Source organism: Physeter macrocephalus, chromosome 9 (genome assembly GCF_002837175.3).
Source record: "Physeter macrocephalus isolate SW-GA chromosome 9, ASM283717v5, whole genome shotgun sequence".
Taxonomy (NCBI): Eukaryota; Metazoa; Chordata; class Mammalia; order Artiodactyla; family Physeteridae; genus Physeter; species Physeter macrocephalus.
This window is the reverse complement of record NC_041222.1, coordinates 45,993,155-46,016,873: the sequence shown is the minus strand read 5'-3', so window position 1 is coordinate 46,016,873 and position 23,719 is coordinate 45,993,155. Positions and strand designations below refer to the sequence as shown.

The 23,719-nt window shown below is 43.4% G+C and overlaps 1 protein-coding gene across 2 annotated transcripts in view; it reads left to right on the top strand.

Moving 5' to 3' along the window:
• LOC102981470 (histone-arginine methyltransferase CARM1-like) overlaps positions 1–23,719 on the top strand; it is a 275,440-nt gene that overhangs the window by 224,802 nt on the left and 26,919 nt on the right. For both annotated transcript variants that reach the window (XM_028493912.1, XM_028493913.1), the window contains exons 7-11: positions 1,199–1,289; positions 15,633–15,714; positions 16,952–17,037; positions 19,574–19,663; positions 21,498–21,635. In XM_028493912.1, the coding sequence (XP_028349713.1) occupies positions 1,199–1,289; positions 15,633–15,714; positions 16,952–17,037; positions 19,574–19,663; positions 21,498–21,635 (487 nt within the window). The remainder of the gene's footprint in view (positions 1–1,198; positions 1,290–15,632; positions 15,715–16,951; positions 17,038–19,573; positions 19,664–21,497; positions 21,636–23,719) is intronic.

Here is a 23,719-nt window from a genome sequence, read left to right as displayed (position 1 = left end):
CAGAAGGGCCCAACTTCAGGTCTGCCAGCCTAAGTGTTTGTTTGCCTGCTAAGTTATCTGCCTTTTCCCCCAGTGACTGCAAATGTCAGGGACAAAACACAAGTGCTGCGGGCTTCCCAGCGTGGAGGATGGTGAGCCTGCACATAAGCATAGATTCTAACAGCACTTAAAAAGATAAATAGTCAATATGATTATACATCAACAAAGTCTAAGAATGAAAATAATAATGTGAGAGGATGATGAAATGTTGATTGTTTTCAAAGCTAAGTTGTTTTTACGATAAATAAAAGAAAAAATAAATAAATAAAATAAGTGCCCAGAATTCCAAGCACCAGACATACAGAAAGGAAAAAAACTAGTAGCTGAGATGGGAAGCAGCTGCGTAGCACCGGGAGATCAGCTCGGTGCTTTGTGACTACCTAGAGGGGTGGGTTAGGGAGAGTGGGAGGGAGGCGCAAGGGGGAGGGGATATGGGGATATATGTATACATATAGCTGATTCACTTTGTTATACAGCAGAAACTAACACACCATTGTAAAGCAGTTATACTCCAGGGACTTCCCTGGTGGCACAGTGATTGGGAATCTGCCTGCCAATGCAGGGGACACAGGTTCAAGCCCTGGTCCGGGAAGATTGCACATGCTGTGGAGCAGCTGGGCCCGTGCGCCGCAACTACTGAGCCCACGTGCCACAACTACTGAGCCCACGTGCCACAACTACTGAGCCCACGTGCCTAGAGCCTGTGCTCCTCAACAAGAGAAGCCACTGCAATGAGAAGCCTGTGCACCGCAACAAAGAGTACCCCCTGCTCACCGCAACTAGAGAAAGCCCACGCGCAGCAATGAAGACCCAACGCAGCCCAAAATAAAATAAATTTTAAAAAATATCATACTCCAATAAAGATGTTAAAAAAAACAACAACCAGTAGCTGAGAAAGCCACTATGCCAGGTTAAATGCCTCACCTAGGATTCTAAATTTTTATTATAATGTAGCTTTGTGACTTGCTTTGACATTCTTTTTTATATTCCCTCTAATCTTCTGCCTAATTTTCTTATCATTGCTTTGAGGCAAGTTTACGTTTTAGCCTGCCGTGTAATAACTGAGATGGAATGAAAGAATGGAACAGGTCAAGTGGCAGGTCTTCAAGTAAGAAGGCAGTAGGAGTCAACTTTGGGTCTCTTGTCTTCTGCTCAATAGGAATGATGTTCCCGACGTTCGGCGACATCCACCTGGCCCCCTTTTCTGATGAACAGCTGTACTTGGAACACCACTCCAGAGCCAACTTTTGGTAACGTTCTCTTCTCTCTTCCCCTCCTTTCAGAGTAAACCAGAGTTCTTAAACTGTTGACATTGTGGGTCATATACTGGGCTCAGGGGCTGTCCTGTGCACTGTAGGCTGTTGAGCAGCTTTCCTGGCATGTACTTCCTGGATGCCAGTAGCACCTTCCCCCTAGTTGTGGCAACCAAAAATGTCTCCAGATATTACCAAACATCCCCTTGGAAGGCAAAATCACCCCCTGTTGAGAACTACTGAAATAGACAAGGGAGCCGGTTAGGCAAAATCAAACATCCCAAAAAACTGCCCTAATGCTAAAATAATAGCATCCTCCCCCGGCCTGCTGTTCCTCCCTTTCCACTTCCTCCATCCATTCCTTTGGCCCAAGGCTATGGCTTCTGCTAGAACATGCCTTTGTCAGAGAGCAGATCAATCAATATACCTTCATGTAAATGAGATGATCCAGAAAATTTTTGGAGCTTTCCTACTAATGAGCTGTTGACTTTTGGGCACTTCACTTCATCGTCTGAGACTTGGTTTCTTCCATTGGTAAAATGAGAACTAACACAAAACTCCTACCAGTTTGAAACCACCATTCCTTCTGGCTTTCTTTCCTGAGACTGGTTTTTATAAGGAGAAGGAGGGCAGGAGAATGACAATATTGGACCTGTGGGAGGGAGAAACAGAACAGATACCATCCAAGTGGGAATGTGAGGTGTGTAGGAGGGAGCACAGCATGCCCCGGCAGGTGGGTGAGGATGTGTACTAAAGTGTAACCTTCTGAGTTCTGGCTGAGGATGCAGGACCATCCAACAGCGATATCCAAAGTTGATTTCCAGGGCTTTCTCTTTGTAATGCCATCCCTTGGTGAAGGGGCAGGAAATAGGAAGTGCTTTGGTTTCCCACATTACAAAGTTCTATGAGGAGTGAGGTCAAAGGGTTATGATTTTTCTCTCTCCCCAGTTTTTTCTTGCAAAACAGGCTTTCCCACCACAGTTTCATAACCTTTAATGGCTTCGAGTCAATCTGTAATTTTGAAACTACAAGCCACAGAATTTCCATTGGGGGTGAATGGCCTCTTAGTGTGTATGTGTGTGGCGACAGAGGGGCAATGATGTCCTGTAAGGTCATGCTGGCCCTAAATGTTTCTATTTTAAACGGAGAGGTTGGAGAGATAGGAATTTCAGGTGACAGAGTATGCCAGACTTATAGGGGAGGTTGGTTGGGGAGGTTGGTTGTCCAGGCAGTTTTTGTGTGATCTCCCAGCAGTACCATCTGCTGCACTGGTGGTTTTGGCAGAATGTCTTGAGAGAAATCAAAGAGGCGGCGGGGGGTGGGGTGGGCGGAGTTGGAGAGTGTTGAGTACAGACACCCCTTTTGAGGAATTTCACTGCAAAGGGAGTTAGAGAGATGGGTGGTGGCTGACCAGGGAAGTGAGGTATAAAAAAGGTAGTTTTTTTAATGGAATAAATAGAACATGTTTGTATGTTTGATGGGGAGCCCAGCCAGTCCACTGTGATTATTAATACTCTCTAGGTAGTAAGAACTCCCTTGATGAGCTCACCCATTCGCACAGTTCAAATACCATCTCTGTGCTAATGATTTCCGAGTGTATCTCTCCAGACTTGTCCTGTGAACTCCACACTTTTCCATGGCCAACTGCCTCCTGGACGTCTGCCCTTGGAGAGATGCACCATGTCCACAGCTCAACTCCAGATCTCCCCCACTGCCATCCCACACCTGCTCTACACAGTCTTTCCACCTCAATTGCTGACAACTTTATCCTCCTAATCATTCAGGCTCCGAATCTTGAAGGCCTTCTTCCTTTGTTCCCCATACCTAAACCATTAAGAAATTATCTTGCCTTTACTTCCGAAGTACATTTGACCCCTGAACAACACAGATTTGAACTGTGCAGACTTTTTTCAATAAATATATACTATAGCTCTACATGTGAATCTGTGCGTGTGGAACCATGGATACAGAGGGCTGACTGTAAAGTTAATGAGGATTTTTGACTGCGTGGAGGTTGGGTACACCAACAAACCCCCCCTTTGTTCAAGGATCAACTGTATATCCAGAATCTGACCAGTTCTCCCTGTATTTACTGTTTCGCCTTGATCACAACACTATCATCTCTCATCTCAGTTATTATGGTAGCTTCTTAACCTGTCTATTCCAACATCCCCAAAGCCCTCCGATAGGTTCTACCCAGTCTGGCTCCTCATTTTCTACTGTTGTGTTCACTCCACTCCAGCCTCCCAGACTTCCTTGCCCATCCTCAGGCGTACCTGACACACTCCCACCTTAGGGCCTCGCATTTGCTCATCCTCCTCTGGAATACCTGTCCCTCCTGATTCTCATGGCTAATTCCTTCAACTCCATAAAGTCTTTGTTAAATGCCTTCTCAATAGGACTTACCCTGACCACCATATTTAAAGTGGCAGCCATACTACTCCCAATCCCACTTTTTCTGCTGTGTGTTTTTCCTCCAACACTTATCACCTCCTAAAGGACTGACTTATTATTGTTTACTGTCCGTATCCCTCCTCATAGAATGTAAGCACTGCAAGAGCTGGAATATTGTCACTGTTCGCTACCTATCCTGCCACATGGTGGGCCCTCAATAAATATTTCTGATAAAAACTCCTGTGATCTCAAGCATGTATGGAAATAATTACCATCAAGATTTTAGTTGATACCTTTCTCATTTTTCTTTTTCTTTATAAAATTAGACTCATACAATAAATACCATTTTATAGCGCTTTTTTTAAACTTTATTGATACCTTGTTGACATGTTCTCAGGTCTTTTAGATATTATTTTGCTGCAGAGTATTTCTTTTGTGGCTCTCTTGTAATTTATTGACTCAAGATCCAATGTTGGGTATTAAATTATTTTAATTATGATTTAACCCTATACATTCTATTAAGAAACAATACTAAGGTATTGTTCCTATATTCCACAAGAATGTAGAATTTTATAGACTTCTATAAATTCTATAGAAAACAATGCTAAAGTGAACATCCTGTTATAGAAATCTTGTACATTCTGATTATTACCTTACAATAAATTGCTAGAAGCAGAATCACTGGACCAAAAGGTGTGAAGAAGGAACTTTAAAAGAATTATTCTTATATGTTGCCAAATTGCCCTGTAGAAAAGCTTTACCAATTAACACTTCCACCAGTGGTATATGAGAATGTCTGCTGAGTCTTGCCCATACAGGATATGTTTTGTTAAATGCCAATTTGATTTGCAAAAAAAAATGGTGGCCGATTTATTTTTAATCTGTATTTCTTTGATAGCTGGTGCATTTGAATGGTTTTATTTTTAGTCAGCAGATACACGCACAAAATTTTTTAATATATAGTTATCAAAATTCATAGCCTTCGCTGTGTTTCTACTTCCTGTCCCTTTATAAGGGGGTTTCTGCGTTAGACTACTAGCATGAAGGCCCTCTGTTGTATTGTTCCAAGGAACAGGTGGTGAAAGGTTGCACGATTTCTGATTTCCGTTAGAAGAGGCAAAGAAGCGGATGCTGGCTGAAAGGAGGGAGGGGGATGCAAAAAGTGAGTCTGGGTGTATTCTGAGGGAGTGGGCTGAGGGACTGAGGAATAACTAACAGGCTAAATAAATAAGATCCCCAGATACAACCCATCATCAGTCCTCACCTGACTTCACGATCAGCAACGCCGCTTGATGCCTTTGACTCTTCACTTCACTTCTGAGCCTAAGCCTGATTGTCTTCCTTCCTTATTGGCCCTAAATCTCCTTTGCTGATTCTTCCTCATGACTCAAATCTTTGATGTTGGATTGACTCCTGGTTAGTTCTTAGATGTCTCCCTATTGCTGTCTGTGCTCACTTCCTTACTGATCTCATTTAAATACCGTCTTTATGTTGACAACTCCCATAGTTAGAACTCCAGGCCAGACTTCTCCCCAGAACCATAGACTTTGGATGTCCAAGTGGCTGGTGACAGCTCACCTTGGATGTCTGTTGGGCATCTTAAATTTAATACATCCAAAGGCAAGCTGCTGCTTTTCACCACCACCCCCTGCCCACCCCTGCAAAACAAACATAAAACAAGCAAAACAAAAAACTCTGCTTCTACTACAGTCTTGAAACAGCCTCCTAACTCATTTCCTCTTTTTAAACAACAACCAACATGATCTTGATGACACATGATTAGATCATGTTCTTCTTCCACCCGGAACCCTCCACTGGCTTCCGATCATCTGCATAGGAAAGTCCAAAGTTCTCCCGATAGATTACCGGTAAGACTCCGCCTGATCAAGTTCCACCCTGCTGTCCCTCGGACATCATCTCCTGCTCTCTTGTCCTCTCCACTCTGGCCTCATTGTCTGGGCTCCCTGCTTCCCCTCGAACGTACTAGGCTTGCTGGCACCTCACTGCCCTTCCCTCTGCCTGGAACGCAGGTGTCACTGTGGCTCGCTCTCACCTCCTTCAGGTCTTAGCTTACCTGTCGTCATCTCAGGGAGACCAGCTGTCAATTAAAACTTGTAATCTCTTCCCTCCTGGAAGCCCTTATCCTACTTCATTTTTCTCTATAGCACTTATTATCATCTGCCATATATATGCTTTTACTTATCTGTTTTATTTCTTGGCCATCTCCCCCCATGAGACTACAAGTTCTGTAAGAGTGGCTGTTCTGTTTACTGCTGTGTCCCCATCGTCTGACCTAGATGATCATAATTGCTCAATGCATTTTTGTTAACTAGAAGACAAATGCATTATTTATAAGATTTCTTTATATATTAAGGATATTAAGACTTTGTTGTAGTTTCTTCAGAATTTTCTTTTCGCCTTGTAATATTCTTTGTGGTGGTTTTTACCACAGAAAGAATTAAAAACTTTTATGTATGTAAATCTACCAATATTTTATTTTACAGTTTATTTCTTTTCCATTATTTGAAAAAAGGCTTCTCCACCCTGAGTCTGGTATTAGCTTCCTTCTACTTCTTTCTTCGTATTTTACTTTTTTTACACTTAACAGTCTTTCAAATATACATTTAACTCTAAAGTTCATTTTAGTTTAAGTATGCAGTAAGCATATAACTTTACCCTTTTTAAATAACCAGTCATGGGGTTCACTCTTGGTAGACAAGCTTATACTACATTCTGATGTCAGTAGCAGTCACCTACAGAATTAATAATTTCCTTTTCTTACTTGATTAAGATTCCTTGGCCCTTATTAATTAAGATTCTGAAAAGTATCTCCTGAGAGTAAGGCTCAGTCATGAAGAATCATCATTCTCATCTGTAAAACTTCTTTAGGTGATGGGTACTACTGACGGTACTGAAAATATATAATTGGTTCAGGGGGTTAAAACCAAGGCCTTTAAATAAAATTTTTAATGGATTCTCATATCAAGAAAAATATATACATAGGATCAATTAAGAGGAGTAACCAAATAGTCTCACGAACTTTGAGATGATACTAGTTTACCTCATTACATTTATTACAGTTATAGAACATACAAGTGTAGGCAAGTAGGCAGTAGTTAAAAACTAGATAAATCAGACTCTAGAACCAGATTCAACTGTGTTTAATTCTTGGTTCTGTCAATTACTAACTGTAAAACCTTAGCCAAGTTAATCTAATTTCTTTTAGACCCAAGTTTATTTATAAACTAAAGATAACAGTGTTACCTACCTGGGGATGGGGAGTTTCAGGGATGGGACCTCTCCTTGTACAACTGTCATAGCCCTTTCTTCAGAGGACAGTGTCAGGGTTCTAACAGATGCTGAATATGTCTGTCCCAGTTGCACATTCAGGGACTGGGAAAATAACTACATGGTGGGTATGAACTCATTGGACACCCTATGCAATAGATTTGGTCGGACCTTCCTTTGCTACCTCCATAAACCCTTACTAACCAGAGATATCCTAAGATTTCTCATATCAATATCACTTCTTATCTCACATTCCTCAAAAAATCTAGATATTCTCCTTTCTCCTACATAGTTGCTTTGCCACAGAGAAGAATTGGGGAATGTTTACCATATGTTCCTGCAGTGGCATTGCAGAGTCCTCCCTCAAGGGACTGGGTTTCCACTTCAGTCATGGGCCAGTGGTCACTGGATCCGTAAACCAGATCTCTAAGTTAGATCTGGAAATTGGGTGAGGGACCTAATCTTCCCATTGTGACAGCTGACATCCTGCTCGTAAGCTAGCAAGATTTTTGTTGTTGTTGTTATAGAAATTGAGTCCTGTCTAGTGACTGTGCATGTATTTCACCTCACTGGTAACACTAGGATCTTTTAGCAACCACTTACAGACCCCTCTGGGTCAAGGTACCCTGACTGTCACTCCAGTCTTGCCGTCCAACACAGTAATTATGTCATTCTAGCCTAGGATGGTTAATTACTGCTTTCTTGCTTCTGACATTCTGAAATTCCATCCAGATTTTGCTCATTTGGAGCAGAATCTAATGACAGCATCACCCGTCACTGTCTTTGATGTACTGAGGACAGCATGCCTCAGATCTTTCACTAGTTTGTTCCCCATTACCTTTATGAATGGAGAGTTTCCTGGACTTTGCCTGAGAATCGTCAGGTGGAACATTCTTACATCTTCCGCAGTAAATCCGTCTAGCATTTCCACCTCTCTGAGCCTTTGGACCCCTTCCTCAATACTATACTGCAGAAATTCTGGAATCTCCGTCTCATTAACTGCAGGCCATCATGATGACCGAGCTTCAGAGTGACATCCCAGCAGACTACTAGGAGTGGCATCTGCTAGAACATTGAATCCTGGGAGTGCCGTTGTTGATGAATTGCACCCTATGCTGACATGTTCTACCCCCACTAGTCCAACACCCTTAAAATCCACTCCAACACCCATTTCCCTGGTTCTTAGCAGAAAATATTAACCAGCTTCTCTAATGTTTTAGTTACGTAAGTTATCTCCTCCTGGAGTAGGAATTGTACTTACTGCTTGGGCTGTGCTGGAGTTACCAGCCTGACAGCAATGAGGGACCCTTAGCCTGGAGGCAATGCGCAGCAGTGAGGCAGATCTTGAGGGGAATAAGATTATCTTGCAAGGCCCAGGCTTCAAGAGGAGTTGTGCAGTCTTCAGGCAAAGGGGAGCTGTTCTCCTCTGACAGGACAGATGAGAATTAGGCTTCTGCTGGGTTGAAGGATTCGGAGGAGTTTGGAAGGTCTTTTCAGGATTCTCTGCCTTGTCCACTCTACTATCTTAATTCCAGGTCTCAGGGCCCTAGTATCTTCCTGTCAGGGCCCCGACTGTGATATGTAAGATCTGTCAAGGTTGCACACCCAATATCCTTTGCAACTCTTCCACTGTTGCTGCTTTACTATCTTGTTTGGGGTGAGGAGACAGACGGGGCAGTTCCAGTTTCAAGAATGTGGCTTTTAACTATCAAATTCTATACCTGATTTTCCGCACAGAAGGCCTTGGAGCACCAAGGAGATAGGAATTCCCTGAAATTCTGCTAAGGAAGCCCTCTGGATTTCACAGTGTGTCTGAAGTTGGGAGTTGACTGCTCTGAGATAATAGTCTTCTTTTTGCAAAGCTTCCAATGCTATTAACAGAGCCTTGTCTCTGTTAATAGGGGTCCAAAGGCTCAGAGCCTCAATCCATATAATTATCATCACCCAAAAACTTCAAGCACGCAGTTACCATATAGCCCAGTGCTTCACCTTCCACCTTTACTGCATCCTAATTAGCCACTAGTGAGACTGTTAGTAATTGTGATGAAACTGCATGCTAAGAGTTTTCCCTCCCTACTTACCAGTAATTCTACATTCAAGGGCCACACCCATATTGATTGTCTTAGCTTGGGTTCCCCAGGAATCAGGGTCTTAGGTAAAGCTCATAAGCTACTTTATTAATGAATGTCATCCCAGTAAAACAAGAATGAGGAGAAAACAGAGGGAGGCAGGAAAGGAGGGAGAGATGATGCACAAGTGCATTACTGAGCTGACCACCACATGGTAGCAAATACCAAGAGCTTGCTTGATCCCTCAGGACCATCTTTAGAGGTCAAATGAACTATATCTCAGGACAGTTTATACAGATGATGGGAGAGAAGTGTATTTATCCATTGGCTCTTAACTCTTCATTGGGCAACTGTTTACCCCTTAACATTAAGTAGTCTGCACTTCGGGGTTGTGCATGCGTGGACACCAAATGGGGGTCAGGGCACCTCATGCCCCACAGTCTGCAGGGATGCTCAGGGCAGGAGGGGAGAGCACACGGTGCAGGTCTGAGGTGAGGCTCTGCTGGCTTGTGCTCACGTGGAGTCAGATGAGTCCATACCTTGACACAGCGGGGGCAGAATACCTGGCTGGGGACTCCAGAGGCAGATAAGACAGAGGATCTGAGGTGACCCTTAAAAGGTGATATACCACTTAAGGAACCAAAAGACATTTCCCAGTTTCCTTTTCAGAGTCTTGTGAGTGGATTGTACGCACCCAGCATGCTTGACAACGGCAGAGCGAGTTGAGCGATAGCAGGGATGCCAGTGGTGGATGGTCTGTAGTCAGCTGTTCTGTACAGAAATCAGAAGTCTGCTTACAAAGGACAAGGGAAGATGAATGTGAGCAGAATTCTGCCACGGGCAGTGAGAGCTCCCTTCTTGCACCTTTCCACTCTGACTCTACTAAATGCCCTTTTGACTATGGTGTTGCTGAGAAACATTATTTTGAAGGGAATCCATTCCGCTGAATGAACAAGCTGCTACATTCTACTGCAGAGGCCCTGGATGGTTTGTTCTTAGGCTAATTCTGCCCCCAAACTGAAATTTCTACTAAAGGTTCTTTTGGTATAGCTAGAAGTTTAGGCCTTCTGGTCTTTCCCAAAAATATCTTTGGCCCTGGTAGTCACTGGTTCTTAGAAATACCAAGAACATTTCAAATTACCATGAGATACAACCAAATTTTTGTCGGAAGTCAAGTGTATGCACAAAGTATCACAGAGAACTTTTGCAGGAATACTACCAGCACAATTGTGTTTGGACTTTCATATGCCACTGTCCTTACTTCATTTACATTCAATGATTCCCGGGACTGTAACCTTCGTTCAGCTACCCAGTATTTCTTTTTCTTCTTGATATCTCCTCTGCTTCTCTTTTATGTCTGCAGCTCTTGAACTCACTTGGCTCTTGCTCATGAAATAAGCCTCAATTTCTGTATTCATCTTTTTTGTAACCTATGTCAAACTCATAGCTGTTTCATAGTATTCTGCCACTGGGCCCATACACATCCAGATCTGTGTAGTCAGGGATACACTATTTCAGTTTCTGGATCCTCTGGCATCAGAGCTCTCCATTTTCAGACAAGAGTTCAACTTCAGCAGACATCACTTCATCATCCCTGGGCCTGGTTCTATACACTCTAAGCTAAAGCACTTTAGTTCTGTCCTGACAGAATTAGGACTCCCCTGAATTAGGCAAAGCTATTCATCAGAATTATATTCATAGCACACATAATGGCACACTCTTATTAACTGTTTTCTTTTTAGTTAAGACACTTATGGTTTTAAGTGACAAAAGAAAGAATTAAAAAATGGCTTTAAAAAAAGAATATTTTTGACTAATGTATCTGAAAAGCCCGAGTAGATTCAGCTTCTCAGGCACAAATGGATTCCAGGGCACAGACACTTATTGGGTCCAGGTCTCTCTCTATCCCTTAGCTCAGCTCCATTCTTGGATAGGGCTCTTCCCTCATGGCAGCAATGTGGTTTCCAGCAAATCCAGATTTATAGACTCATAGCTCCATGTCCACTTCTCTGTTGCAACAGTTTGAACAAAAGTCTTAGACTTGACTTTCCTTGGGTCACATGCTTAACCCTGATTCCATCATTAAAGCCAGAGAGATAAGACACTGATTGGCTACAACTCAGCTACATGCCAGAATTTATTGCTGAGGGCAGAGTCAAACCATCCAAACACCAAGAACTGAGACTGAGAGGAAGAAGTGCCTCTCAGAAGAAAATCTGGTGCCGTAATCAGAAGAAGAGCAACTATTTGCTGGGTAGAATGAACAAAAGATGTCCACCATAGTTGTCTTGACTGATCCACTTTTTCTTCTGATCCATTTCCATAGGTCCAGTTCTTATACAAACCAGTAATGTCTAGATTTATGCTGGTACACCGAGGGGTGCTCCATGGATTCCTTTACAGAATCCCAGGCTTTCCCTTTCTTCTTAATGAAAGAGGCAGTCTGAAGCTTGGTTTCTTTTAAGGTCTGTGCACCCATTTCCCTTTCTCCTTTATACTAAAAAAACCCTATTTTTACAAATAAAAAAGCATATAAATATAACACATGTAAAATATAAGCCACTTTGCTGGGGTTTAAGCCAGCAAAACCAGAGACACAATGAGCTGAGCATCTTTATAGATACCGCTTTACAGAATGGTATGTCTGCATGCTGTTGATGCAGAAAATTGTCAAAAACAGCCAAGCTTCAAGTCCTGCTATATAAAAGGAATGTATAAGAAATAAAATAAAGTTGCAATTTGTTTCTAGACATGCATCCTTCTCCTACCAGGCATTCCCAGCAGGCCATTCCAGCCACCCTCTTACGCTGCATCCTCAGCATCGTGTGCGGCTTAGGTGACATTTTTGGATCCTTGTTTTTGTTTCCTAGTTCTTAGGGTTACATATGTCTCTCCTCAGGTTGGCATATCACTGGTTGTTAATTCTGGTAGAACATATTCCATTAAGATACCCAAAAGTTGCTTAATTTTCCAACAGCAGAATAGGATTTTCCTTCCTCCCTTACTTTTCTTCCTTCTCTCTCTCTTTCTTTGGCCTTTTTAAAGGAAGGAAGTATTTAATGGGGATGAGTGAATATTTTTGTTAGAATAGAATGAGGAAGCAAAGGTTTTTTTAAAAAAAATTTTATTGGAGTCTAGTTGATTTACAATGTTGTGTTAGTTTCTGAAAGATTTTTATTATAGTCAGACATCTCAGTCATGCTACAAGAGCGTGTGTTCATATTAGCAAGACAAAGGAGTGTGTGTGTTAGAGAAACCCCCCACTGTTAACTTCTGCAAGAGAACCTCAGGCAGTACCACCATCCTTCTAAGACAGATCCAGGACACTGTGGGAGGAGATATGTGAAGGAGGAGGAAGGACAAAAGACCAAGGTGAGCTAGAGGAGAGACAAAAACAAGAGAGAACCAAGAGGGAGGATTCCCCTGGATGCTTCTCCAAGCTCGGCTCTGCGTGGAGACCATGGAGAGGCTGATGGTATGGTAAATGGGTGGCCTCTTTTGCTGTACTCTGGGTGTGTTTAGGTGTAGCTAATGTAAGATTGTTTTCTTTCTGGACTGTATTTGCAGGATTTTTCAGATGTTGCATGTCTTATGGTGTAGAAGGAGGAGAGAAAGAGGGAGGTACACTTGAAATTTGAAGTCAAGAGAAAAAAATGCATGTAGACTCCTCCTTATGCGCTCATAAAGAGGCCATAAGCTAACTTGGAAAATAAAACCCACGTAGGATGAAAACAATGGAAATTAACCCCAGCTTCCAAGTCAACAGATTCGTTTCCTGATCCATCCCCCAGCAGTGTATCTTAGGAAACCCAGAAAGGTGCCACCTCCCATCTGCTTTCATTATTTTATGATGCATTTCAGAAGGAGATTTGAGATTTCTAAGAAATGGAAACATGGTCCAGCCAGAAAGTTTTAAAAACCCAGGCAGTGGGCTCTTTGCCTACAGCTCTCCGTCTGCCCCAGGAATGGTGCCCGTTTGCACCACACTGATCTTGGCTGCTGGGTTTTAATTGGCAGTGAACACACAAAGAGAATGGCACATCCTGGGCCCCTCTCAGAGCTGAGGTTGAACGCGAAGACTAGTACACAGAGAATGGAGAGCAGTTCCCAGCCTCCGCCACGGCCAGGTGGAGGGCTGTCTTTGCCTTTGGGATTTTCTCTTTCACCTACTTGGCCAGGATTCTAGAACAGCTAACTTAGTAGTCTTCAACCCTGATCATGCATTAGAATCACCTGTTGAGCTTTGGAAACAAACAAGTGCTAGGGCTGCACCCCCAGATCAAATAAATCACAACTCGGGGGATGCAGTCCAAGCATCACTTTTTAAAAGCTTTCTAGGGGATTCTCAAGGACAGTCAAGGTTGAGTCCTTCTGGGCTTTCTGGTAAGTTCTCTGTCTGACCCTCCACTCCTCTCCCCTTCCCTGTCTTCACCCCTTCTTCCCTCCCACCCCTCTCCTCTCTTCCCCTTCCCTCTCTCTCCCGCCTTCCCTCCAATAAAAAATTTTGTGATAATGACTTACTTCCCCAAGAAAACGTCCACTCTCTTTCTAAATACTGAAAAGATCGTCTAAACTTACAGTGTTCTGTTTCCAAACATTTTCTAGGATTATAGGAGTCTTGTTTTCAAAATGTGTATTTATAAAGTGATATACAGCAATTTGGCTTTACCTGTGGACAGCCTGGCTCTGGCCCTTGATGGAAGGAGAAGACTAGGAAACAAGAGATGAAGCCAAAGAAACTTTGGTGAATGATTTTCTGTTTCCCCATTGTCCTCATTGGCACCAGTGCCCACACACGGGGCCATTTAGGACACCAAGTTCTCCATTCATTCATTAAATACATAGATAGATACGTAGATATTTTTAGTCCTAACAGTATTCGAGGCCCCATGCTAAGTGCTAAATATACACTGAAAGAAAAAGAATAACTTCCGCTGTTAAGTGCCTAAAACTTGAATATTTAATTATAATACCAGGTTTTACATTTTCAAATGGAAATATTTGAGCTGAGTCATAAAGATTGAGTATGAATTAATAGGGCAATAGAAGAAAAGGAGCATTCTAGGCAGGAGGGAAAATAGGCAAAGGCTCAGAGGTGAGAAATGGTGTAAGCCCTTCAGGATCTGTAAGAGGCTTCTCCGGGGGATGGTGTTTTGCTTGTGAGTTGGCAACTGGCTGTTGACTTAACAACATTAGGCCTCCCTGCCGCTCGTGAGGGCATCTGAGGCATTGCCTCCTGATTAAGAGCCTTACTTGGACTGAAAATCTAACTGCACGCCCCCCATTTTTATGATTATTCTGTGTTTTTTTTTCTCTCTTTTCCCTGTAGGTCAGCAGGTGGAGGGGTGGGGGAGGATAGACACTGATGAATTGAATTTCCATTTGATTCACAGGCTCTATGCAGCGTGTGCACACACACCCTTAGTAGGGAAACCTCTTTTCAATCTAGGGATATAGGCCTTCAACCTCTAGTGATAAGGGCCCCAAGCCTTTCTGGAGTTGGGCCTGGGAATTTGAATTTTTAACAAGCTCTCCAAGTAATCCCATGGCACAGTCATACTGGGAAGCACTGCCCTAGTGCCCAGTGCTGATCTGAGAAGGTGAAGTTCAGAGAATAATAGCCAACACTTATCTAGTAGTAACAAAATGCCCAGCACTGCTTAAAGTGCTTTACTTATAGTAACTCATTTAACCCTTACTGAAACCCTACAAAGTAAGCTTATAATTATTCCCATTTTAGAGATAAGGAAACGGAAGCACAGAGTTCAGGTGACTTGCCCAATGCACACAGTCAGTCAGTGGCAGAGTGTGAACAAAGCCACTCTTAAGCCACACCCTGGATCTCCTCTGTAAAGAGCCAGGACCATTAGCCAAGCTGGCAGGGAGTTCTTGCTGGGCTCCAGGCACCAGTCATGTGCTGGTAGATGCTTCATGTCTGGCTCAGTGAGGGGAGGAAGCACTTGTAGAATGTGTCCATTTCTGTGGTCCAGATGTCCCTGACCACAGAATTGGGAAAAAATATACCCAGTGATGAGTCAGCTCCAGTTCACCACCAGACACAGCTGTCACTGACTTGTGACTCTAACTGGTGTTGGCCACCATGGCAAATGCCAGCAAGGTGCAGGACAGTGGCTGTGGAAGAACAGAAAAGGGAAATCTATTTCCTAAAACAGTGGGGGAGTATCAAGAGGCTTTGGAGATCTCAAGTTGTGCTCTGGGTTGAGATAATGAGAGTGCCAAGGAATTGTATTTCAGGACATGGAAGGCATGTCCTGGAGCGGGCAGCCACCTTGTGGTGTGAGGTCAAGGGTGGGGACCCTAAGGCCTTCCTGCCCCCAAATATCCTTGTCACTATTCTCCCCACAAGTAATTTCCTCCATCTCAGCTACCTCCTCCCTTCTCTCCCCACCCCAGTTCAAGTGCAGATTCTCTAGAGAGGTTTCTTCCTCTAATCTACCCCTTGCCCGGGGGTAGTTACCCCAGGGCTAACTCAGAGGACCAGTGAGGCAGCCTCGCAGCGCATCACAGCTCTGTGGGTCTTGGGGACGCAGGACAAATGCATGGTGATTCTCTGTGCTACCTGTTTCAGGTACCAGCAGTGCTTCTACGGGGTTAACCTTTCCAGTCTCCGGGGTGCTGCGGTGGACGAATACTTCAGACAGCCAATAGTAGTAAGTGTGCTCTTTTTTCCCATGTGTTTATCTATTGATTCATTCACTTACTAACTCAGGCACCTGGGACGCACTGTGCTGTCAGGCTCTGTGCTAAGCCATCACAGAAGCAAAGAAAGAGCTCCTTGGAGCACTATGTTTCAAGTTTTCCAGCTCTGATCTCCCGATCAATTAGGAAAATTCTCAGAGAATGATACTGTTGATGGCAAGGAGAGTTTCCATCTGCCTTTCAGTAAGTAACTTCTGATTCTCCAACTGTCCTGACTCACCCCACGCACATACTCAGCCCTCATACTTGTTCAATAATTCACATCCTCCCATTGATTCTAGTGGCCCAAGGCATAATAAAAGGGGAAGCTTTGGATAATAAATAGCTTGGAACAGGAGTTTTGTTGTCAGACAGATTTGGGTTTCAGTTGTGGTCCCATCTAGCTGCGTAACTTTGGGCAACTTAAGTTTGCATTATCTGAAACTCTTTCAGTTTTAAGTGGAAGGAAACCCAACTCAAACTGGCTTAAACTAAAATGAAATTATTGGTCCTCAAATATTGCAAAGCCTGGAGACAGAGCTTGCTTCAGGGACCTGTTGCAGGAGTTCAGACAATGTCACAATGGTCTGGTTTTTCTATTCTCATCACTTATCACCATTTCCTCTGGTTTTACTCTGTTTCTAGACAGGCTCTCTGCTCATGGTAGCAAGATGGCAGCAGAAGCTACAACTTCAGATTCTTACAACTCTAAGTCCCACAGGAGAGCCCACCTTTTCCTAATAACTTTGGCAAAACCCCCAGAATTAGTTTAGATAGAGCCTGATTGTCCTACCTTGAGTCCTGCATCCATCTGTGAGCCAATTCCTGTCTTCAGGGGAAAAGTAATGTTCTCATTGGCCAATCTGAGGTCATAGGCCATACCTGGAGCTGATGGTAGACTAAATTCCTATGGAACTTCTTGTAGTGTCGAGAGGAGGTAAATTCTGGATGGTCCAAAAAAACACCAAATGCCTGCTCCAGAGTCGTTGGTGAGGATTAAATGATATAACCTAGTAAAGCACTTACTAAGTAAAGCACTTACTAAATAATTGTGAGCTTTTATTATTAATATTATACTCATTAAGCTCATGCCCTCTAAATTCTAACTCTTGTTGACTTAAAATTTCAGGAGGAAAGCTAGAACTGCAATCTTGTTTGAGTTCAGTTTATTCTGATAGAAAGGTATCTTTGGTTTTTTTTTTCCCCAAGGACACGTTTGACATTAGGATTTTGATGGCTCGGACAGTCAAGTACACAGTAAACTTTATGGATGCAGAAGAGGCAGATCTCCACAGGTTGGTACCAACCAATGTTGCTCTTGATTTTTAAAATCTCCTCTACCCCCACTATTCCCCAAACTTCAGGGCAGAGTTCCACAGCTCACACAGGGAAGAGATTTCAGGTGTGAGTCACACACAGGGATGGTCCATCAATTACTAGTTTCATTTATTGCAAAATGAGGGAAATGATGCCTCCTTCATAGGATTGCTTTAGGAATTGAATGAGAAAAATTAAATAGTAGTAGCTAATGCTAACACAGCCAGACACTGTTCTGAGCCCTTTACATATAATGACTCATTTAATCCTCACAGCAACCCTATGCAGATGGTACTATTTTTGTCCCCACTTCACCAATGACAGAAATGAAGCAGAGTGGAACAGTAAGTTGCATACACAGAATTACGTAAAATGCACAGAATTAATATGTGTGTTAGAGGTAGTATTGAACCTTTCAGAAGGCCAGAGTCTGGGCTTTTTAACCACTCACCCAGGCCAGTACCACAATAATGACAGGAAGAAGAGCTACACCTTGTTGAGTGCTTACTACATAGTAGGTAACATGCTAAGAATTTTACATGCACTGGCTCATTTTCAAAGAGGGCCCTCAGTAAATGTTACTTTTTGCCCTCTTTTTTCCACTTGAAGAGACTCTTAAATGAAGACTCATTTCTCAGGTGGTGATATGAATCCCCTTTGGATGACCTTTCATTAGTATTTTACCCTTTTCTGCCTGAGAAGATTGATATTCATATTTTTTTCTGGGTAAGAAATTTAAGACCCAGCTAGGTTATAATTTGCCTGGACTACTGAGGAAGCAAGAGTCAGACTTCAGAAGGTACAGCTGGCTAACTCAAACCATCATCTATCTTGAGATCATGATGGACAAAGGATGCTCTATCAGTCAGGATTGGCTAGAGCATGCTGCAGTAACAAAACCAAACTTCAGTGACTTATGATAACACTGGGGCCTTTCTCCCCTACACTGTTTATTCATGTGCACCAGCTTTAGCTCCATGCAGCATCGCCAACCCCAGCAATCAGGCTGGTGCGGCAGCCTGTCGGTAACAAGGCTGATTAATGAGGAGGAAGAAAGAGCACGGCAAAGCATGTACTGACAATAAAAGCTTCTGCGCAGTAAAGACACAGCTCACTTCTGCTCACATTTAATTGGTCAGAGCAAACGACATGGCAGTACCTAAGCACAAGAGGGTGGATGAATGCAATACTACTGTGTGCTCAGAGCAAGAGAAGTGGCATTTGGGAACAAGTCTAATAACTACCACAGGTCCAGACAAAATTGACTTCCATTGGCTTTATTTGCTGCTCTGAGCTGCCTCCTGAGTCAGGGAATTCTTTGAAAATTATGTCTTTGTTGGCTTTTCAGAGATGTCATTCATTCATTTGTTGCATTGATTCAGCAAATGTTTGTTAAGATTCTACTTTGTGCTGGGTACTGTACTGGTGCTTGCACAGATACATTAAGTAATTTCTTAAGTCTCTCCTTGAGGAGCTCAGGGTCTGTTTAGGGGAATTCCAAAAGTGGGAGGAAATAATTACAGTGCATTAACAAACAAATTCAATGTGACAAGTATAATGGAAAACTCTAGAAATGCTCTGACTACTGCAGGGTAGAAGAAGTTAGGCCTTTGGAGGCACCATAAATGCAAATAATCTTAAAAATAAGATTTTCCTTTGAAAATCTCTAGCACATTCACTAAAATGTGTCTCCCTGGAGTAATACAGCCCCAGCAGTGGATCAATAATATCATCTTTTAATTGTGGAATACTTTGAAGTTTACAAAGCACTCTCATATACATTATTTCCCACATGACACACACAAGAACCGTGAAAGGGAAGTAGAAGAGAGATTTTGCCACTCTTCAACAAAAGAGGAAACTGAGGCTCAGAGAATTTAAGTGACTTACCAAAGTTCCACAGCTAAAACAGGTCCAGCTTCTAGATTTTGTTATATCTTTTCCAACATTCTTTCTCTTCCCACTTACTCTGCATTTGGCATCAACCATGGCCACTTCTGCATGACTCTTGCTGTAGCCTGGTGGGAAGTTAAATTGCCTCCCTGAAAAATAAATGAGCTTGAAGTTCCCCCTTGTGGTCCATTTCATCTTTAAGCGGCCTGAATAGCCTTTCCCTTCTGAACAGCTGCATAGGGGAGCTGCCACAGCCCATGTTTTGGCTTCTGGAAGGACCGTTGTCAGCTATGTCCTGAGTCATCCTCCTGTTCAGTAGTCCAACCTAGCTCCGGATGCTGCACTCGCCCTGTGGAGTTCTGGGTCACTGCAGCACAGCGGGCTGGTCCTTGCAGAGTTTCATCAAGAAGCAACATTCTCAAAGTGCAGCATCACCCAAGCATTAATCACCCACTAAGAGAATCTGGCTGCCAAAGCAAGAGTGCTTAAGAGAAAAAAAAAAAAAAATGTTCTGTGAATGTTCCCACTGATCTCACAGATGTATCCAGGATGTCTGTCAACAACAACAAAAATAATTCCAAGTGTTTCTTTTTTTCTTTCTTTTTTTTAATTTCCTTGCAGAGTAGAAATTCCGTTTGTGTTTCAGATGGCGCAGTCTGGCCTCATCCACGGCCTGGCATTCTGGTTTGACGTGGCCTTTGTTGGCTCTCTGTATGTATCATACCCCTTCTTTGCCTACTCTCTCCCATGCCATCCTCTACTATTTGTCACCATAAATTTAAAGTTTTAAAAAAACTAAGCTCAACGACCGTAATATTTGTTTCTCCACGTTTCCAGAAAATAAACACTGATGTTAATGTTACTTTTAGATTTCAGAGTGAAATGAAAATAAGACAGTGTTCCGTAGTTGCCATATCAACTCTGGCTAAAATACTCTTAGGCCAATTGTGTTGGGATTTGGAGGAGTAAGAGAGGGCCTGTGCTTTATCAACCAGCTTGTTCTTTTCCAGAATAGATGGGGGCATGGGGGAGGCAAGCCCCTGACATTGTTTCCATCACACCTGGTTATAGAACCTCTTGTGTCTGAGTCATACCTCAAATCATACTTTCCCCCATGTTCACAGGTTTCAGTTTCACGATCTAGAATCCTTTTTCAATGATCAGGCAGGCAGCATTAGGTAACTTCCCCCTCTGTGCACTCCTCTCTCCCCTACTGGAAAGGTTTGCAAGTTGTAGGGGAGAGACCACCTACTAGTTGACTGTCAGTGTTGGGTGTTCTTTTAAGGGCTGCGCTGCTCCTACGACCCCCAAGTCTCTGCTGTCCTCCTGACACCCCTGCTCTCTTCCCAGGCTTCTCCATGTGTCCCAGCTAGCAGTGAGGGTTGATCTGGGCCACGTGACCAGGCAGAAGGAAAACTGACAGTACACTCTCCTCCACTTCTTATAAAAACATCCAGGCTCTCCATAGCACCCACTGAGAAAGACGTGTCTGTGGGTCTGTGATACAGCTCAGGGGGCTTGGGGGACTCAGGGGAGGCCGGGATCCCTGGAAGCCTTGTCTGGGCTGACAATCAGAGAGAAAGAAAACAATGTACGAGTCATTCCTATTGCACACAGCATGTGTGTTCGAGGAATCTGTGCATCTATTTCTCAGACTCTCCCCCACTAACATCCCAAGTAAATGAATTTGTTCCTGCAAGGGTAAGGGAGATAAGCTTGAAGCCGCCTGCTTCAAGGGGGAAATTTCTTTGAAGTTAAATGCTTTATCTTAAAAAGCTGTAGAACATTTGCATTCTACTCCGTAATATAGCTGAATATGTATTTTGATATAAAGGTGGTTTATATTACTTAACAGTTAAATTATATAAAATTTCCCCCCAAAATCTTCAAGGCAAAATGTCTTCTCTAGCAATTTTCCCCGTGTTCAATGTGCACCTTACTACCTGCAAGCCCATGACCACTGCCAGCGTTCAAAGCACCAGGAGGGTGTCCCCACTTCTTCATATGAAATGAAGAACATCAACTTGCGCGCGCGCGCACACACACACACACACACACACACACACACACACACACACACAATGTCCGGGCTTGAAGGGCAGTAGAGGCCATCTGCCCCTGTAGTTTTTCTTGCTTCCAGAAACCCCATCAGGACCCCTGAACAGGTGGGCATGAGACAGTAAGAGGCTACACTCCAGACTTCTCACCCTGCCAGACTTTTCCAGCAAATCAATTCCCAATTTAACTCTGCTATTATCGGGCTTTGAATGAACTTTGACATAGCCATACAGATTGATAGAGTGACCAAGTGCCTGGGTTTGAAGCCTGGCCTGACTCCTTAGGGTTGTTGTGGGATTTAATGGGCTAATTACATAATGCTCTTGGCACTGTACCCAGCACATAGTAACTGCTCAATAAATTGAGCTATTTGTATCTTAAAAGTGTTCCATGAGTTGATAAACAATGAAAACCACTCATTCCCAGTTGAATCCATTAATGTGGGCCTGGAGCCTAATTGGCTTTTAACTCTTTCCTTGCCCCACAGGGTAACAGTTTGGCTGTCAACAGCACCCACTGAGCCTCTGACTCACTGGTATCAGGTGCGGTGCCTTCTTCAGACTCCTCTCTTTGCCAAGGAAGGAGAGACCCTCTCAGGGAGAGTGCTGTTTGTGGCCAATAAACGGTAAGCAGGAGAGTACAGACGCGATCCCGCCTGTTTCCTGGGTGCTGACAGGTGGGAGCGGGAGGAAGCTGGCAGGCCCCTGAGACTCCAGCACCAGAAATGGACAGCAGGCTTTACAAAGGCCTGGCTGAGTTTGCCGAGATGCCCTCAGCCTCAAAGCCTGCAGGGCACACGTCACCTTGCACTGAGCACGGCCAGGAAGAGAAGCTTAAGATAAGTCAAGGGCAGTGTTCCCCACCTGACCGCAGAGTAAGGAAGGAAAGGAGGAAGGAAGGAAATCCATCAGCTTATGGGAGCAGTTGCCAAAGACTTGAATTATCAAGCGCTCAAAAGCCCACATCAGCTTTCTGGCCTTACTTCCATCTCTCTAGCCACACATCCCCAAATTTAGTCCTGGGAAATCGATCTGTACTGCAGGGGGGGAAAGTACTGCAGGGGTGGTGCATGGTGTGTCAGGCAGGACCGGCTGCTTCCCTCCAGTAATGGACTCACGAGGTCTCAGCAGTGAATACTTTGACTTAACTCATTTTTAGAAGGCTCTATTTTCTTTCATCTTGTTGGAGCTTTTCCTGGGTGAATTAGCGGAGAAAGGCATAGAGGAGTAGCTCAGGGACTCAGGATATTAAGGGTACTCAGAGGTCATCTCATCCAACTTTCTTTCTTCCCTCCCTACTGGCACTCCCACCCCCACCACCTTCCTGGGGCCTGTGCTTAAACACTCCAGTGTCAGAGAGCTCACTACCTCACCAATCAACCCTTCCAGTTTTAAAGTCTTTATTTTTTTCATGACAAAAACCAAACATGCTCACATGTAAGTTGAAAACTACAAGAGTGTCTAGAGCCCAGCCATGCTCCCACCCTCACCCCATTCCCCAGATGTGAGCCCTTAGTCCATATCCTTTCAAGTGATTTTTGGTGCATGTACCAACAGGAACATCGTTGTAGAGTTGTTATTGTTTTATAGGACGGTTACACTAGCAGTCTGCGACTTAAGTTTTCGCTTAGTAATAAGTCATGAATCTGTACTGATAGATCTGCTTTGTTCTTTTCATAAATGCAGAACATCCAAGGACATGGATATACCATAATGTCTTTTTAAAAATCCCTGGTTCACTGACATTTAGGTTGCTTCCAATTTTTTTTTTTTTTTGCCGTTGCAAAAAATTCTGCACTAAGTATCCTTGAACATAGAGCTTGCACAGTGACATGAATATTTCTAAATGAGATGCCTAAAAATAGAAATGCTGGATCAAAGGGTAGGTACATGTTACAGTCTACTAGATCCTACCTATCTCAGTGACTGCACCAATTTCCACTCATACCAGCGACAGATAAGCAAACTCTTGTCTCCACGTCTTTCCTGAAACTGGATGATAACTGTCTCTATGGCTGTTGCAAATCCAATAGACTCCAAAATAAGTGTTTAAAGTTGCATCTGGTTGTTTTGGTTTATAATTCTTTAATTACTTATAAGGTTGTGACTTTTCATGTAGTCATTGACTGTTGACTGCTTTCTTCTACTTTAGACATCTTTAATTATTAAAAAAATTATTCTTGCTGTTGATCACAGATCTATTGATACTTCCTGTAGATTCAACTCATTGATCTTAGTTATGTGTCTGAATTCAAAAGAAATAGGTCTGTTCCAACCTCCAAATGGCAGTTGTTAAGTATTAGGAGCATCTTACCGAATATACTCCTGGTCTCCCTGTCCTCAGGCTAACATCCTCAACTCCCTCCTCCTATAAGAGTGATTTTGAAATAGTTTAAAATTCTAAGTCCTTCCCTCTGGAAATAAGCAGGTTCTCAATGTCCCCTTTAAAATAGTTCTCCAGAAAAGGGAACCCGCTTGCACTGTTGGTAGGAATGTAAATTGATACAGCCACTATGGAGAACATTATGGAGATTCCTTAAAAACCTAAAAATAGGGCTTCCCTGGTGGCGCAGTGGTTGAGAATCCGCCTGCCGATGCAGGGGACACGGGTTCGCGCCCCGGTCCGAGAAGATCCCACATGCCGCGGAGCGGCTGGGCCCGTGAGCCACGGCCGCTGAGCCTGCGCGTCCGGAGCCTGTGCTCCGCAAAG